The sequence below is a fragment of the Apteryx rowi genome, unplaced genomic scaffold (assembly GCF_003343035.1).
Source record: "Apteryx rowi isolate R43461 unplaced genomic scaffold, aptRow1 scaffold_183, whole genome shotgun sequence".
Classification (NCBI taxonomy): Eukaryota; Metazoa; Chordata; class Aves; order Apterygiformes; family Apterygidae; genus Apteryx; species Apteryx rowi.
Window position 1 is genome coordinate 1,236,768 of NW_020448119.1, and position 19,609 is coordinate 1,256,376.

Consider the following 19,609-nt stretch of genomic DNA (forward strand, 5'->3'; position numbering starts at 1 on the left):
CTTGCACTGCAGTACATGATAATTTATGGCACCTCTACTTTTAATTTAAGTAAACAAGCCATTTCCCCCAAACGAGTCAAATTTATATACAGCAGGACAGTGCAGTGCTTGCAAAATTGCAAGCTGTTTTTTAATAGCTTTGGAAATAAAAGCACCTGATAATTAGTATTTTGCACAGAACTAAATGTTGCTGTATTTTGCCTATTATATTAAAATTAATATTAAAAACACAGAAACTGAATGATTGAAAACAGTTGAGCAAATCAGTTTTTCATCTTTACAAGTTTATAAGCCATCAAAAACTTTCGTGCAACTGATATTTCAATTTATGTCTCAAAATTGATATCTAAATATAAGTAATCTTGTATGAAGTACACTGTCTTTCATTTTACATGACAATCTAACTTTACTTGAAGTTTTATTTTATAGTTAGTTACATTAAATAGGTTATTTGCGCTTGTTAATTTTCACCAGTAAAGGATATTCCAGACCTTATAGTAAATGCGTGGTTGGCAACAAGCTTCCTTTTCTACAGAGCAGGCTGTAATTTTCAAAAAAAAGTGGTGAGAACTGAGGGAGAAGTACAGCCAGGTTTCTTGGCTCAAAGAAGCCAAGAAAGTAGTTTGTGTAAAAGACAACAGAGATTTCAGAAAGGCAGACATTACTGTGAGATTAAATCAGAGCAGGAAGAAACACAGGAATTTCCAAAAGGAAAACACTGTACCAGAGATGGTAAGAGCAAATAATTTTGTTTCTTTAATTTCAGCCATTTAGGCTTTTCCTGAAACACACAGCATATTGTAGCACAATATTTTACATATTCACTATAATTTTATTGTTATGTACTGCAAATGTAATAAACATATTTATGCGTTTCTCTCATTGATGAGGAATCATCATCTTAATAAATACATTTTAATTGAGCCCAGTTCTGTGGCTCATACACTGCAGAATTAATGGCCAGTTTCATGGGAAAATGTAAACACATGCAACAGAACATGTACGATTATTTCTGAAGAATCAAGTCACATATCTGATGAACTAGGAACTTCTACTACACTGTTATATTGTAGGCACTGCCTTTTCACTTACTACCTACTCAAATAATTCTAAAGATAGATGCAAGAAAACAATGATTGCTTCTCTTACCAGAGTGAGCGCTCCTTCTGCTTGAGCCTCCACAGGACTTGTAGGGGTGGCTGCAAGAAGCTGTCCCGCAGCTCCGGCCAAAAGTTCCAATTTATCGGTCAGCTGATCGGAAGCAGCCGGATGACACTCTGTGGCTAGAACTAACTCCACCCCTGAGGTTTGGTTCTTCGCATGGACACTGTTTCCTGCCCAACCACCCTGTCTGGGCTGCTCTTCTGGAGGGGACTCCTCCAAAACTTGTAGTACCTCAGGCTCTTCATCTGAGGGACTTCCAGTCATTTTGTGCCCTAAAGCCTCATTTGTCTTGAAATCCTGCAAGTCCCGTTCCTTATCTATTATCACCCATTCCTTAGAATCAACCTCCTGCCTGCAGGAGCTTAAGTTGACAGCTACAAATCCATTGCTAACACCACCATCAACCTGGTCTGGAGAACTAGCTGACACAGGCTTTGAAGCATCTGGAAGGTATTCTTCATCATAGTGCCAAACATGATCCATGCGGGCAGTCACTAGAGCAGGAACGGGTATTTTCTGAGGAAGAGGAGGAACAGCAGCAACAGCAGGCTCCGCTGCAGCATTCAAGTCTTTCTGCATCTTCTCCAAACTTAAGAAAACAAGTTAATATCTGAATTAGTTAAGAATGAACTAAATGCTGTAAGTTACATTTGAATTTTGTCACTAGAGAAAAATTAAATCTATATAAGAATGTATTGTCATTTTTAGAACAATCTGAAAGATCCACAATTTGAAACAATTCCTTAAGTTAAGCCAAGGAGAAGACACACATATACAGAAGAAAATAATTATTTATTTCAGTGTGGTGTTTATTACCTACTTCTTCAAAAGATAACTCTGATGTCAGGCAAAAATAGATGGATGGTCTTAGAAATTCACACATAAATTTTAAGTACAATCAGCCTGAGAGAACAAGAGAGAAAATAGTGGGTGGATATCAACTCAGTGGTCACACTACCACCAGATGTCCAGTGTAGTTAAGCTACACTGCAAAGTGAAGACTCAAAGCTGAGCAAAAGAAAGAGAGGTCTCCAACAGGAGTTAGAAGATACTTTCAAGAAAGATCTTACTGACTGTTTTGCATGTAAGCAAATAATTCCTGCCATACAAGGACTTGATAGCAACTTCTCAACTTGACCTAAGACTAATGCTAGAACACTGCAGTCTGTATTCAGCACCTGTTTTTTGGTATTATACAAACAAACAAAGGAATAAGGGAACTGAGGATGACTACAATTTTTGTTTCTTATCTCTGCTACACATAATATATTCCTCCATCTACTTGCTTCAGTTCTGCTCTGCAGGATACACTGCAGTTCATTCCATTCTAGCAGTTCATTCTATTCTCTGAAGCACAATATATTCCCTTTTCTGTCAGAAGTTTATTGAAAAACAGTAATGAATATTTTTCAGAAATGTAAATGTCTACTTCTGTGAGTTAGAAAGGATTAAAGAAATAACAAAGCACTACTTCCATTACTCTCTGTGACACTTATACATCTTACCTGGTTAAGGACAAAGGAAGACAATTCTGTGTCTCAGTTTCCAGTGTTATAAAACTCATCTTTTAATCACTTTTTAAATTTAAAATAGTCCTATTAAACCTTACCTCCTCTCTGAACACTGCTAAAATTTCAGATTCATTATTTATGCTTTGCATCACTTGCTTCATCAAATTCAAATTCCTAACCCTCTGTGACATACTCTGCAGAATTTTGCCACTGTCAACATCTCAGCTGCCTTCTCCTGTGTCTCCACTGAACCTCTAAGCTTTGCCTTTCAGTCAGATTTCAGTATGCCCTTCTTCATTTAGTCTTTCTACATATGTGCAAATTCATTGAGTCTGTTCTTGTACCCCTGTCTCTTTTTTACTTAGAATTCCATATTAAGACCTCCCTCTTCTAACAGGTTGTTTTATATTGGTGCAACAACTTTGGGCATAACTAAATCTGATGCAGGAACAGGTAGATTTCTAACTTTACTCCATAAGAATTCCACTTCTTCTTGTAAACTTGCCTTCTCATCTCATATAATATATTCCTTTGTTACCTCTATCAAGCATTTGATGTTGTCATTCTTATTGAGGATGAATTGTACTGACCCTCAGATGTATATTACTTTTTCTTCACTGGGACACTCTTGTGTAACACCATTAGGTCTTGAAATAAAAAATTTTCAAGAGTGGAAAGCTGACTTTAACTGTATATGAGCATATATTTTAAAGAATATATTTTGTATATGTATATTTTACATACCTATATTATACATATATGTATACTTTAAAGAAGACAAGTAGCAAAAGTTGTTAATCGAGCAATATTATGAACAAAGTAAATATTGTTTGATATAGCTTGCATAAACATTACTCAGCAGCTCCATTTCTGATTTTCACAGGGTACTGTAAATTGATACAGTAATAGGGGAAAGATGGTACTATCTTAACTACATACCTTGAAAAGATCTAAGTATAAAAATAAAATAAGAGATAATTTCTTTACCAGGTCTCAAGAAATTTATCAGTGTCTGGCTTTGACTCCAATGTTAGACGCTTCTCCAGTTCAAAGCTGTGAATTGAACGCAACTTTCGCACCAGTGGGACATCTCTGTCTAGCTGGGTGGTCTCTGAGCGGACACGAATTGGAGAACCGAGACTCGGTGCATTAAGCATCCCATTCACTGGCCCATGGCTGTTTTCCTCCTCTGTAGCAGCCTATGCAAGAAGTAAAGCAAAAATGCAACTCACCAGGAGTGGTAAAATAAAGGAACATACAGTAATATATAACGAACACCATCCAGGTTTTAAGCCAGTGGTAAGCCCATTCAGAATGGTCCTTAAGCACATACCATACTTAAGCTAGTTTATATACACTCTTCAGTTTATATATAAACAGACAAAAAGTGCCAATACTACAGTAGTTTTGGGTAGGTCTAAGAGTGGGAGTCTCAAAAACACAGTAGTACACTTAAATTTACACTGATTTCTCACATCCATCTCTGAAATACTCCTCTGTAATAGTCTGAAACCAGGCACTTCATAGTATCTTCACACTGCTTTGGAGTCGAGGGCTCTTATTAAAGGAAAGTTAGTTTTCATGTTGAGTCATCTTTATGATCCACTGGAGCATATAACTCGACACTAAACACTAAATCTAATACACTAAATCTACTAGATGTTTCTGTGATACAGAACAATGTTTTAGTCTAACTGCATTTCAGTTTGTATACTAACTGGACATGATTTAGAGCTGGGAAATCATGCTCATCCTTAGTTTCAATAGGTGTAATGAATAAAAAATTACATTTGTTTAAACCAGAGCAATCTGCTTTCTTCCCTTTTGGTAAAAAAACAAACAAACAAATTAAGCACATCTGAAAACAGGCATCATGGTTTACTCTCTCCCACAATTTTTCTAGTAAACAAAAAATAAGCCTCAAAATTAGACAGCCCTCCTAGCTAAAGAACATTTCAATAACACATCCCTCTTCAGCTGTTGATAACATTTTCATACATAAGAAATAGAAATCTAGTGATTGTGCCTGAATATGAAATGTGATTATGAATGAGTATAATAACAATGATGGAGGGAGAGACCACAATAATGGTCTCTCTCCTCAGAGACCATTAAAATTAAGCAATATTCTCTTCTAAAGATTAGCCCATGAACTTCTTTGGACTACTGATCAGTACCAAGGTATCACATATTGTGGAGACAAAAAACACTTTATGAACTAAATGGATATTGCCAATCTCAATCTATTTACTGGAGAAAAATGTGAAACCTGTTTCCATATATTCATTAACTAACTTCTGCAGAGGCAAAAATGCAGAAAATCTCTTTATTCAGTAAGCAGGGATCAACATGATGTCTGAAGAACATGAACATGAATCATCATCAAGTGACACCAAGTCCAAAAGTTTGTCTGCTTTTCCCAGTATATGAAATGGTCTAATAAAATATGTTAGCTCTACCATAAGCCTTGTTTTCTTATACCATTTTGGCCAATCAATACTAGTACGACTGTATTATTAATATTGTCATATGTGCATCATGAGGATAGGAAACTGTTCAGAGAGGGTCTTCCCAATGAAAATTCATACATACCTTACAGATCCCCAGTTTTATTTTGTTCCTGTTTGCATCCATTTCTTCCCAGACATCTTTTTCCTGAGGACGCGGATGCCCAGGGGAGCCGGGTAGTTTCTCTGGTGAGACACCAACTGGAATACCATTCTCTCCATCACTGAGTTGTTCATCAGGAAACACTTCATCTGTGTTTTCCCGCAGCAAATCTCCAGGGATGGGGGTGGCATTGGCAATTCTACAAAAGAAGTAGAGAGACTCTCCTGTGTTTATTGAAATGATTTTCCACTTAACTAAATGGAAAAAAAAATTACAAAAAAGCAAACTTTAGAAAGACAAATCTTGTAAAACATTTAATATACAAAAGCTAATTCTGGGGCTTCACAATTTCTGTATCTTTAATTCAGGCATAGAACCAAAGTTATACAACAAATAAATACTTAAAATCTATTTCTTGAAAGATTTTTCAAGGAATTTCTGGAGAGAGTTTGTTAGAGATCACATCTAACTATTATGAAGCACTTGCATAAATACAATTTCCTTCCATCTTTGGATGAAAAAATTAATGAACACTGTTCAGCAGAAACTCTCTGTATTTTTTAAAATGAAATACAACAATGACTTGGTATCAGCATAGAATAATTTCTTGCAACTGGAAAGAATATTCTCCTCTTGGTAGTTTCTGGAACATGAATGGATTATAAAGACCCTAATGAAGGCTGTACTCCTGAAATCAATAAGGCTCTTTTTCTTGATAAATATCCCAGGCTATTTGGACAGATATGTGATTTCTTAATTATTATAATGTACAAAAATAAGCTGAACAGATAAGTAGTGTATAAAATACAGTAAATCTGAGTTATGACTGCAGAAAGTATAGTCCTGGCTTCAAGGACTTGTCCTGATAGAAGACAAATGCTAACTAGTGTCATTTACTATATTCTAATCTTTTTACTTGTTTCCTTCAGTTTCTATTTTTATTACTAGCAGAGCTATCTTTGGATTGCAGGTTTAAACACAGTTTGACAAAGTCCTGACTGCTCAAAATAAAAAAAAAGAGAATAGTAAAGTTTGAAAATATCTTACATATGCATCTAGTGTATATGCATAAAAGTAATGAATTCTCTCTCAAACTAGTATCATTTTAACCACAGCCAACTGAATAGTTATTCTAAAGGGTATATGCTTTAAAAAAGTGCATGCCTACAAAAAATGTACAGAGATACTCCATATTAAAATTACACCTGGTATAAATCCATATATTTATTTAACTAGAATAGCTTTGTTTAATAAAGTGCAAGGACTTGAAAAATCCAGCTTTTTACTAAAAGGCTATTGAAACAGCTTTTGTGTTGTCTCAGATTCAACAATAATAGTTTCCATTCCACCAGCATTAATTAATTATTATTACAAAATTGGAGTTTTTCAGCCTCAAGAGTTACAACAATAAAAATAGATCATTTCTCCACAGAAAAGCCAAAATATCTTTATTGATGTCAAATTTCATAAAAAGTGGGGTTTTTTAATTACAGCATTTAAATTAATGCTGAGCAGGATTAAAAGGACAGCATTTCTTTAATAACTAAATATTACAGGAAAGATCAGAAATCAGAACTGATTTTACAAGCAACAATTATGCATTTGAAGATGATACAATTTAAACTATTAACACTATTTCCAGAAGGATGGAAATTTCCCTATCTACAAAACTGGTTGCTATTTTATCTCCTGTTCATCAAAGGCCATTAATGGAATTTCAAGATTTAAAGGTGAACTCAAAATCTTTTTAATTATTAAAATGTTTAAGAAATAAATGTGTATGCTAGAAGGCTGCTGGCTTTACAGGAATATTTGAAGTTTAGGTTCCTTTAATTACTTTTCAAGATCCACTCTCAGAGGTTCTCCTTCCCTACTGCAGATAACATCACAGTCAACTGAAGTAGAAAGTGCCCCATTTTATTAATAATGTTTGAAGGTGCACAGACTGTTACAGCTCATAAAGAAGAATATGAAGCATGAACTCCTAAAATTGTAAGTTAGAGGTTGGAAAAAAACGCCTATGAATCTTTTTGTGTATAGAATTCTTCGTGGTTTTCAGGATTCTGTTTTCCCTTTTATATTATCTTGGCAGCTGAATAAGAAATTGATTTTCTTCAACTACTGTATAGCTGCTAGTTTTAGACTGTTAGAACACTGATGCTCATAAAATACTTATAAATGTATTATTTACAAAGCTTTCCAGTTCTTTTTTCACATAATCATTCAGCCACTGAGAAGCAGACTCGGAAGAACACGCTTCAGCTAAGCAAAGGCTGTTCTTCACATTTCAAAAGTAAAAAAAAAAAAACAAAAAAAAAACCTGTTCAAAAAGATTAATGGCAACTTTGTTAATATAGTTTTTTCTTTTCCTCAAAATTTTGTAGAATAACAAAACATAGAGTTTTAGGACTACATAGCATAGATATAATATAGTTTTTCACTATTCTTATCAAAATGTTATTTCTGATCCAATTATTGATAATCAAACACATAAACATAACTCTGACAAGACATCACATTTTAATTAATATTAAAGTTCTGTAGTCCCAGTGATGTAGCAGTAGCTAAAACTGAGGCAGTGCTATTCCTACAATGTGAAAGGTCAGGACATCAATTAATAATCATTCCTTTATGGACACCAAAATTAGTAATTCCAGCCGAGACTATCAATAACTCCAGTGCAACGCTTAGTGTGATAATGAGCCTGAATCATATGCAAAATCCCTGTCCGCTTCCGTGTGGTCAGACACCTACAAAACATTAACACTAGTTAATGTCTTGACTGACATTTATTTCAATCTTTTTAAAAAATTACCTTAAAATAATGGGGATCTAATACATTCTATATGAAATCCTAGCATTTTTCAGCCTTGCTACACTGTCAAACTTTCACATCATTACCCTTGTAACTCTTGGATAAAAAGGCGATCTATTCAAGGCCTACATAAGGCACAAGCTCTTCCTCCTCACTCTTGTACACCTGTTATGTTCTCCAGTCTCCTGAGACGACTATTATTAAACATTGCATCTCTTCCAACTTCCTTAATTACAGAAGGTCTCAAAGACCCCAGTAAGTATGAAACAGGAATAAAATCATTTTTTATACCTACAACAAACAACCAAAAAAAATCTAATTCCAAATTTCCTATAAAGATACATTTATTTTTCAAAGTTACAAGGAAGTTGCAGCTAATGGCTTATTGCAAAGCTTACTGAAGACAATGGGGTTATTTCCAGTCCATTCAACTTGACGTGCATCAGTTAGATTCACAAAATACAGTTTAGCAAATGATTGACTAGCAAATGAGAATGTATAGACAATGTCCTGAGCTACCATTCTCTGTTGCTATAAATTTAGGTGCTGATTTTTAAGAACAGTGTAAACAAGAACACCAAAAAGGGAAATACTTCAATTACTCTCAGTCCTCCACTCTTCTATTTATTCAACATACTGCAGAAAAAAATTAAATTATAGATCTAACTTTCCTTTGATGCCCTGTGGCTGCTTTTTAGGTGAACACAGAAAATGTGCCTACATACCCAATTGCAGCTGGAGTAAGACGAGTGTGTAACTGAGGTGTAGTTGAAGTTGTTGTTGTTGTCAGAGAGCCATCAGTTCCACTCTTCTCCCAGTCAAAAGGGTCACTTTCAATAATCCCAAACATTTTCATGCTGTTGTCAAACACAGACATGAGAAGCTGAAGAAACAAAAACGAATAAACTTCATTTTTGTATAAGAGAAAGATAAAGCAATTTAGATATATCCTCCTGTAATACTTTAACATGTCTCCTTTTTAAGATTTTGACTGACAACAATTTTCCTTAAAAAAGGGGGGAGGAGGGTGTTTACACAATTTGTTACATTACCCATTTCAGATTTGTCATTTTTCAAAGTTTCAAAGATAAGATTTGCAAACTTCTAGATTGTAAAACAAACAAACAAAACCCCTTTGCTTCTAGCAGTAGAGAGAGGCAAAGAAACACACAAATTGGCATTTGTGTGTGGAGCATTTTAGAAGGGAATGTAGACAGGAACGTGTACAGAGAAGTGCAGGAGATTCACTATTGTAGGCTTCTTTAAAAAGAGAGGAACACATACACACAGACGAGCATGACTAAGTGGCTGCAGAACAGAATCCAACAGAGAAGCATGAAAAAAATATATTAGGTGACACCATCTGAAACCAAAGAAATGAATCAGGAGTATGTAGGGAGGGAACTGACTTGCTAATTTATATACTTCTGTCATTTAGAGCCATGTGTCATTTAGCTTACATAATGCTAACATCCATTCCACAGATAGGACAAACCATAAGCTTTCCTCCCTGATTTTATTCTATGAAAAAGCATTTAGAACAATTTGTGTTGAAATTGCATCTATTTTCCTCTAGCTTTGGAAAAACCTTGCCACATTGCAGTCACTATGGGGAGGCCGTGTCCATATCATGTCATCTCTTACCCCATAAGATCTTTTTTCCTAAAAGCTAAAAATCCAGTTTTCATTCTTACTGCCCATCTATGATACTGAATCTTTCTCTTCTCTGACCCCTTTAAAAGCACATATCCTCTTCCAACTCTAAAGCAGATGAGCAATTGGGATAATTTTCTGTGTCTGATGTGGTGGTATCCATTTTATCCTTACTCTCAAGATCCTTCCAAATTCTCTCCCAGTTAGCTCTGAGCCCCGGCTAAACTGTGCATAAATCCATAGGTCATTCTCTGTGCCACACATACTCTCCCTTTATTCTATTCTTCCTGTACACCTTCAGCACTCTCTCTGAAGTTATCATTAAGGTCAATCCCCTTCAAATCTCTGCTACAATTTTTGCTATAATGCAAATACAAATGCAAATCTTTAACTATGCTGGGAGGCTGAGGCAATGCGTGCATAAATAACTGAATAAAATAAATGCTTCTTACTTTGTCAAATCAAACCTTGGATTCTAGGCCTATGTTACTATACAGCCTAAAAAGACCATGCACTCTTCAAAGCAGGGACATCGACCATTTACGTGCTTGCTTGGTGTCTAAGTATAATTATGAACAAAGAATGATACATATCCAAGAAATGAAAAGTATTGTTACAACAAATGCTAAGAGAGACCAGAGCTTAAAAATGACCATTGAAAGTAAAACACTTTCTCACATCTTCAAACACCAGCATCTTACTGCTCCTCTAAGGCACAGTAGCAAGACTGTGTCGGAAGGCTTGAGCTATAACTGCACCAGTGCAAAGTTTCCCCAACCAGTCAGAGGACCATAAATTCCTGGGCTCTCTTTCCCACTGAGCAGCTCTGTTGGGGTATCACAGTAATCCCTGCATGCATTTGCTATGTTACATACAAGTAGACCACATAAAATGTTTTCACAAAAAAAAGTATGTATATACATATTATCATATAGGATACATAATACAAATAAAACATAGTAATCAGTTTACAACAAAGGTTTTCTATGCAACAAAGTTTCTGCAATCAGTAATTTTTATCACAGAACAAGAAAGTCTGGTTCATCTTGGTAATAAGGCACACAAAACACTCAAAACTTTCTTAATCATTTTCCTCACTTAACAGCAAAGTATAGGATAAATTCCATAGAAAGTTGTATTAAAAAGGTGAAATAAAGCAGTATTTTAGCCTTCAGGAACTTTGAATATTTTCTGTATTTGTGAAAATTTTTTTAGATTTTTTTTCCCGCCAAAACAGGATTTTATTGCAAATATGCACCAGGACACATCAGTACCTTTAGAGAAATTCACTGAAAAACAGGAAATTAGTTATCACTCAAGATTTCCTGTTCTGATTTAGAATCCTGTCTATCTTGATTTCTCTGTTAATCCTACCAAGCCAAGCACAGGAATTAAAACAAACAAACAAGCAAACAAACACACACCTCAAGCAAACTGGCATTATGCTGTCTGATCAGCTCTGTGGCAGACAAAGGAAGTTAATTTTTTTCAGAAGAAACAGTTTAATTGCAATGAATGGTTAAAAAGCTGAATAAGAAATAAATATATCTTGCAGACACATTTTCACAGACATGTCCAGTGCAATGATTTCTTGGGAAAAAAGCTCATTAGAAACAAGTTATATGCAATACAAAATAAACTGATAAACCGAAGCAAAAGCAGAGTATCAGCTGCTGTTGTGATCTATCTTTTAGTATTAGTGACTGTTAATCAGGTCAGCTTTGAAATGAATTGATATACTCTGTGAAAAGAAGTGAATCCACACATAACGTGTTCATGTGGCCAAAAGAGTTTTTCCGCTTTAGAACTGCAGATGTGCATGAACATGGAAGAGAATGTCAACAACAAAAATTCCAGAAGAAAGCAAGTTAACTTAATTTGCTCCAGCGTAATTGACTAATACTGCAACTATTCTAATCTGCATTCTTATCAAAGTTATAATTCCAGAATTAGTCAAAATGATGAATTTATTCAATTGAACTGATTCAACTCTTACATCAGCAGAAAACTATTTGCTCAGTTTTTGCTGGGTTAGTGAGTTGAACAGACTCAGAGGCAGAGGGCTAATGCAAGTGAGCACGTGGCACAGGACTGTATGTTTCTGGGAACAGGAGGGAAGGCACACTGGAACAACTTTCCCCCTTTGACAGTGCTGAGATGTTAGATGAGTTCAACTTCTCCCATAATTTGTGAGCTGAAGAAAACCACAGTCCCTCCCTTCCACTGCTTTTCCTGAAAATTCCTCTGCTTCTAGGCAGACATACTAGTATAGTTAAGCATTATTGAGTTTTATTTATTGAGTTTTGTTTATTGAGTTATTTATTTATTGTTAAAACATGGGTCAACACTGAGGGAATGAAAGTGCATGTTCTACAGCATGTCCTCTTGCATCTATCATTTTATCACCGAACTGAGGCCATCTATTTTAGCATGCAATATTCTCTTAAATGAAGGAAAATGACTATTCAGTTTTCTAGTGTATATAATCTCTGTAGGCAACACCTCAGTATTAAGAACCTAGCATGGCTGCAATTTGTTGTTCTCCAAGTATATACATTGTTGGTGCTGAGTTCAAGATTCTGGAAAATTGCCAGGATCACTATCGGTGAGAAAGCAATCTGATCAATTCAATTCAAAGAGCATTCAATAGAGCCTAAAATAGAGAAACTTAAATATAGAAATATAGAAACTTAACTGCATTACCCTTCCAAAATGGAAAAAAAAAAGTTATCTTTAAACTGCAAAATTCCCACAGCAGTGGATGGTCATTAAAATAACTTTATGGTGGGACAGTCCATAACTATTTTCAAGAATACAACGAAATCAGAGGAAACTGAAGATAAAACAGCATAAAATTCTGTTATTTAAAAATCAGAAACAAAAAAATGTAAAAATGTTTACCTGGTAATCAGGTTTTGTAAAGTAATCTAAATTAGAAATGTGATCCAGAAAGATGTTGAATTCTTGAGGGAGATGTTTCAACATAAGCCTGTGCTCATACCTTTCTTTAATGGATCCCACTTGCTCCTACAAGCAGATAACATACAACAAGCATTAGCACACCTTCATTCTTTGCTACCACATATTCACGCTGTATCTCACAGCCATTCAATACAACTCTGACCAGAAAGATGGGTGGGTATATTACACTAGATAGATAGTACTGAGGAAGGCAATTCTTCAGCATACAGCAAGATAAGAACTTCTATCATTGCCCTCAGTACATATGCAAAGTAACTTATAAACTACAAATCCAATATTTAATGCTAAACCCATTTATTTTTCTTTTGTGTTTGCATGCTGACTGGTATCAAGGATTATCATCAGACACTCCAACCCTCCTAGAAAAGCATGTTTTAAAGAATAAAATGTTTTGTTGCATCATCTGAAATTCAGTCAATTTTTGACGTATATTTGGTCATCACAGTATATTTCAGTATTTTTGTTTAGTGTAGATCATTAAATCAAGATTAAAAGAATAGAAGCTACCCATATATCTCATTGTCATCTATGATCGTATAAACTACATCAGAGGTTACCCTTGTTTCAGTGTAATTTCAAAAGAAGCTGAAAGAAGTTATAGAAATAGGCCATTAGATATTGCTTCTTCACATGGATCACCTATAACATTTGGCCAAAAGCACTACCACATATTAACTGCTTCACTTTTGCTCAACATTAACTAAAAATGCCCTTTTACAAATTCTCAAAATGGAAAAGAAATTCTAAATGTGTGATAGGTGACATCAAAAAGTACTCAACTGAAAAGAGGAATATGGAGTAAGTGACATATATACACTTACATTTGCTCTGTAAAACATTTGCAAAAACTAGAAGCATAGTCTACTTCCCCACTAAGACAGTTTGTAAAACTTGATTGCATTTGATGCCATTAACACTGAGAAGGAAGAGAAACCAGAAAACAGTGTAAAATGTCATGGTAAAATGTAAAATGTCATTCTTGGGTGGAATCTTTATCATAGCATTTGCCTGCAGTTCTGAAGTGGATCTTCCTCATCCTCTTTGGTTTCACTTCTATGTTTACCTTATCTTTTATTTTTCTCCAAGGCAGTTGTCCAACCACAAACTCCACCAACATGTAAAACAGGGACCAGAGGTCATCATGCCGTCCCATTTCCTGTGAAAAAGAAATAAGTATTATTCAAATGCATCTTACAAGTACCTATAAGCCAAAAAGGACTTTACTAGATTCTTCATTACTGTGGAGACTTAAATTATTATATATATAAAAATAAATATAAAAACTGTAAAACAAATTCTTATAATTAAATCCAGTAACTGTTTTAAGTAGGAACAGAAATATAACTATCTAGTGACCTACTAAAAGACACAGAAAAACAAAAGTTGAATTGTGTTAAAATAAGATTACAAAATCTTTATACTGTAAGAGCCGCTTATTCAGATTTCGTTAGTGTATGATGTTAAGACAACATACTGGAGATTATATATTTTATAAAACTCAGCAAGTTTACCTTTTCAACTTATTAACTTACAATACAATTGAACACCAATGGTAAGTATTAAAACAACTATTATTTCTACAACAAGAACCATTTTACTCTCAACTACTGTAAATATTATCCTTTCCCAAAATTTAGAAGCATAAACTTCTACATAATAAGCACATATATAAGAATACAAAAAAGGAAATGGATGTCAGATACCTCACTGACTGTTTTCAGCTATTAGTAAAGTAAGATGGATATGATATAAACTCAGATACTCACTCTGTTTCTGTGAGCATTGATTGATGCGTACCGTACTGTTCCTCGAAAACCAGCAACAGCTCGTGGCTGTCAAAGAAGAACAGAGAAATAACAAGACTCTCATTATCAGAAATAAACCCTCTGATTACTTAACTGGGCATCTACAAAACGAGTACAGAGACATGACAAATATCATTTTGAGACTTTTTGTTTTATTTCAATTGACTGTGTTTCTAGAAGGTGTCAACAGGAATTCAAGTCAGTACAACAAAGTGACACATGTCACAGTTTCTTAATGCATCTATTTACGTCAGTTTTTGTTCTGCATAGGCATCAAGTCCTGTTCACCTCAGCCCTCAAAAAAAAGTTATATATCAGAACTATTAATCTTTTTTTCTCCAGTAATGAAATCATTTCTCTATTTTAAATATTAGATGTCTGAGTTTTTAAACTGGGAAAGGGGCAAAAATTTAACAATTATTTCCAATTAGCTCGACACGCCAATATTAGGTTATATGAGCTGATAACCAGCCATTTACAAAAAAGTACTAGCAACATTTTCACAAATTATTTTCTAGACCAGCAAATCAATCAATTTTTGAGAAATTCTAAGAGCAGCAAAAGCCACATGAAAGTCCCAAAGCTGAGGCTGAGCAGTAAATAGCAAGGGTTGCACTACAGCCACCAACGGAAAATCTCTCTCTCTTTTCTAGTTTCTGAATACCAGTTTTTCCTCCCTCATACTCTAGATATTGTACACTCATAAGTCAATTGTTATTTTATAGCCACAAAATATATTTTCCAATCGTTTCTTCCTTTAAATAAAAAACTATGCAAAGAATGGCATAACTGATAATATTGTCATAATTAAAATATATTTACAGGAAAAAAAATCAGACAGTAATGTATTACTTTACCTAAGACACCTATCCAATCCTTTCCAGACCTTCTTGATTAATCATCCCATACATAATAGAAGAAACCATTGCCAGAACTGCTGAGTTCTATTTCTTTTATACCGTCTTGTCTTCCTAGTCAATGATAATTCTTTTTGCTTCCTCTAGCAATGAGCGTGAGAAGCTTGAATTACCTTCGTCACCTCTGGATTGTACTTGAAAGGGTATTGGTGACCTGTTGGCCTGCCCTGGACTCATGACAGTTCTTAAGATCTTACAAAATTTATCACGATACACTAAAAGCCTGGATTGACATGCACCTGGAGATAATCACAATATAGAATCCTTATGCTATCACGAGAAAGCACCTCAGCCTCTCCCAGCATATTTTCTTCTTATCCGCCAAGACAAGCAACGCAGAGCTATCGTAAGTGTTGCAGAAGCTGCCCTTACTGTCAGTAACCCTATCAATTAAACCCAGCTCTCAATAGGATTATGCAGCAAGGAGTTCAGAAAGGATTCAAAGGCCCAAATAATCAGTGTCTGTTAGAGCGGTCCTAAAGAATGCTGAACCAGTGTTAGTTAAGGAGGAGAATATTTTCCAGGATGTTCTTAATATGAACAGATTGCCTGGGACCACAGATTATAAATAGATTATCTAAGATTTTGCACATTCTCGTAAAGTTTAAATGGAATACATTTTGTGTTCAGGCAAGATAGACAGCTTAGTTACTACCTTAAATCTTGTGATGTAATCACAATCCAAACTAATTTTTAGAAAAAAGATTTAACCTACGTAACCACAAATGCAAACATAAACTAAGGGGAGAGGTATGATTCAGTGGTTACAGCAGTTGTTATACATTGATTTCGACTACTGATTCTTTTTTGCTCATGGGCAAAAACACTTAATTTCTCTCCATCTCAGCTTACCTATCCATAAAGTGAAACTAATATCCTCAGTTGTCTCAGAAAAGCTACAGTATGAGGTCAATGTTTGTAAGTTCGAATACTGCAAGTCTGCCAGTCCGATCTATTAAATCTCATTACAAAGACATTCTTCTGCAGAACAACTTTGATGTTAGTCTTCATAAAGGATTTTCACCTCCTTAGATCAAAGACAACAAGCAAGTTCTAACTAGCTAATGTTCCATCCTAGCAAGGCTTCAAAAAACCAGACTCTAAGCATACGGTTCCTGTTTTAAACTGGGTTTTCTTTAGGATTACTGATGCTGGCTGCACAGCTTACTTCTGCAGCTGCTTTAACCTTATATGCCTTCTCTGTAATACAAAATTATTCAGATGCTGTCACCACTGTCAAGACTTTATAACAGCTATATCACATGCCATGCCCATACTGCCCAAACAGGAATTTTCTAGCAAACTTTACTCTCTTGCTAAACCTACACGCAATTACTTCTGATTTCACTTCCTTGAACAATACCCTGAAATGAAGCAAAACACTGTAGTTGCAGAAATCTCATAGTATCACGTAATTTTAAATAGAATAACTCAGTATGTTTTGGAACTGCAAAATTTCAGGAGAAGCTAAAGTCCTTTTTTCTTTTTAAACCAAAACAAAAGTCTCCTTCCCAATAGTTCTGAAGACAGGCAAACCATCCAAATAAGAAAAAAAAAATTATAGCCTCACTGCCAAGACAATCATAGTATAGCTAAATTTCTGAAAAGATGCAAACACTTTGATGAAGAGCACTTTTTCAGAAGGGCACTGAGATTGTAACTTTAAAACACCTGGAAGAACAAATTCTGTAAATCCTCAAAGCATAAGGTGTCAAAAGGCAAAACTAAATACCTACTGTCTTCACCCTTTGGTCTGAAAGGGAAGGAGTATATCCACTTTTACCAAGTTAAATATTTCTATTCTTCTGAGAATAAGGAAAAATATGAAAACTAGGATGGACTGGGGCTTTTCTTTTTAGGGTAACAACTTTAATTTCTATTTGATAACTTTCTATTTGATAACTAGCACCCCAAAAAAACCCCCCAAAACCCTTCAGTTGCTTGAACAGGGAATAAATCACAATGAATGAGATGGAGCTGTTTCAGAGTATTGAGGAAAACTAAGCAAGAAACGGCATATGGAATCTAAATGATCCCCCCAGGTTAAGGAAACTAACCATCTGTCATATTACAGTTTTATCCTAGGGGGAAAAGTCCATGTGAAGGATGTCGTTGTGTATTAACTCAATTGCTTTCGAATGTTAAAGTCACTGCTATTCTTAAATATGCCTGAGAAGTGATTTGCCCTAAGAAGAGGGAAACTTTGAATGCATTCAGCTATCTCAGAATCCCCTGGCAGGAAAAAAAGGCACGAGTATTATTTCTAGGCAGGTGTTCTTCACGACATGAGTTCCAAATTCCGTATTCAGCAAGGATATCTGAATCGTTTTAAACTCTGAAGAAATACTGGCTTAAAGTGTAGTTGCATAAATCTGACTTAAGAGCATATTACATTTTAAGACACAATGAAATACCTTTGAGGAATGCAGCTGATCACTATTTAATAGTTGCATTACAATAGCATGCAGCAACAGTAAACTAAGTATATTGTGTCACTAACAACATGAATGATGGTCTTGGTAGCCCAAATCCTGTTTGCCCAATTCAGGATAGAATTTATAGCCTTCTGAGCATTTGCCGAACTTCTGAAACTGTTTCAGAGTTCTTCACGCATCTCACAATCTTTCGTATAGAAAAAAGACAAAAGGCAATAATAACAACTCCCTGAATGATTCATTGGATTTTTCAAATAAAATCTCTCTCTGACACTATTGATCATGTATGTATGTTTGTTTGTAGGCACCCCCAAGTGTTTCCTATATGAGCTCATCTGGCAACAATTAAAAAAAAAAGTCTTGCAGAAAAAAAGCTTAATAGACACACATTTTTCAGTCATTAAAGATGACATACAAAGACAAGCATCAGAATCTATGGCATTTTTGGAGCATATAGCTCTAGAGTGCATTTGTAATAAAAGATGGTGAAGCCACATTTGAATACATCCATGAATTCCACTTACACTCTTGATTAAAATGGATCACATCTATGTTCCTTTCCAAGACAAATGAAATAATTAGTGCTTTCCTGCTTCTTCACTTGAATTTTAATAGGGTTTTTTTCCTATCAGTCATAGGTACTGGAAGCAACCATCACATCCAGGTGTTGCCTCAACTACAGAGATCCATTAATAGCTCTCAAAAGATTCAGTACATTCAGTAATGGATTCTGTTCTTCAGCTCTTCCATATTTAACAGCCTAATTTTTTTTTGCATTAATTTCTATTTATTTATGGCAACTACCATTACCATTTTTTTTCTCTTCGAATAATATAGGAAAGCTTTTGAAACAGACAAACCTCAAATTGGCACAGGAACAAATGGGAAATTACACAAGAGTCCTTAGAAGCTAGAGTCATACTTTCTGCACAAAAAACTTGCTACAATACTTTGCCTCCAATGCCAGGAATTGCATTAGTGGTAAGGGGCATATGGATCACAATGAGTCAGTTGCTTTATCAGAATCAGGGAGATAAGAAGGCTACAGTTCTTTCATACTTGTCATATATTTGATGCTAAAAATCTCAAAAGCAGAGTTATTGTGCAAATCTTTCACAAAACCATATCTATTTAGATCAGTTTACATTAAAAAAGGTTCTTCCAATATAATTAGCACAAGCAGTGATCTGGAAGTCAGAGCTCTCTCAGATTTGATTACTATCACTAGAGTTTTCAAATGAAAGTTAAAAGAGATTATTCTGAAGGTATATGCATATGAAGCAGATCCAGTAAGAAGGATTCTTCTACACATACAGGTACTTTTTAATGTAACACCAGGATTTCTTGGCAGCAGCACTGCACTGGAAACCTGTGACAATGTCTTAGATAAAATACAGGAAATCAGGAGTTTCTACAGATGTGAGTTATTTCTCCTAAGCACGCTGTGGTTTGCAGATTCATGGGAGACATTACACTCACAAACTTATCTAAGACTACTGGTCAATTGGAGAGTCCAAGGAGGAGGCAATCACACTGCTTTAACCTAATTCACTATCTCCAGGGGTCAGTACTGGGTCCAGTCTTGTTCAACTTCTTCATCAATGACAAGGAACTTCATGAAGTTCAACAAAGGCAAGTGCAGGGTCCTGCACCTGGGGAGGAATAACCCCATGCACCAGTACAGGCTGGGGGTTGACCTGCTGGAAAGCAGCTCTGC

At 35.2% G+C, this 19,609-nt stretch overlaps 1 protein-coding gene across 1 annotated transcript in view; it reads right to left on the minus strand.

Moving 5' to 3' along the window:
* Positions 1 to 19,609, minus strand: part of TTBK2 (tau tubulin kinase 2) — a 96,622-nt gene that overhangs the window by 18,788 nt on the left and 58,225 nt on the right. Inside the window, exons 10-16 of the mRNA XM_026061686.1 lie at positions 14,502 to 14,567; positions 13,799 to 13,891; positions 12,655 to 12,780; positions 8,826 to 8,983; positions 5,268 to 5,484; positions 3,663 to 3,874; positions 1,150 to 1,753 (exon numbers count right to left, since the gene is read on the minus strand). Of these exons, the coding sequence (XP_025917471.1) occupies positions 1,150 to 1,753; positions 3,663 to 3,874; positions 5,268 to 5,484; positions 8,826 to 8,983; positions 12,655 to 12,780; positions 13,799 to 13,891; positions 14,502 to 14,567 (1,476 nt within the window). The remainder of the gene's footprint in view (positions 1 to 1,149; positions 1,754 to 3,662; positions 3,875 to 5,267; positions 5,485 to 8,825; positions 8,984 to 12,654; positions 12,781 to 13,798; positions 13,892 to 14,501; positions 14,568 to 19,609) is intronic.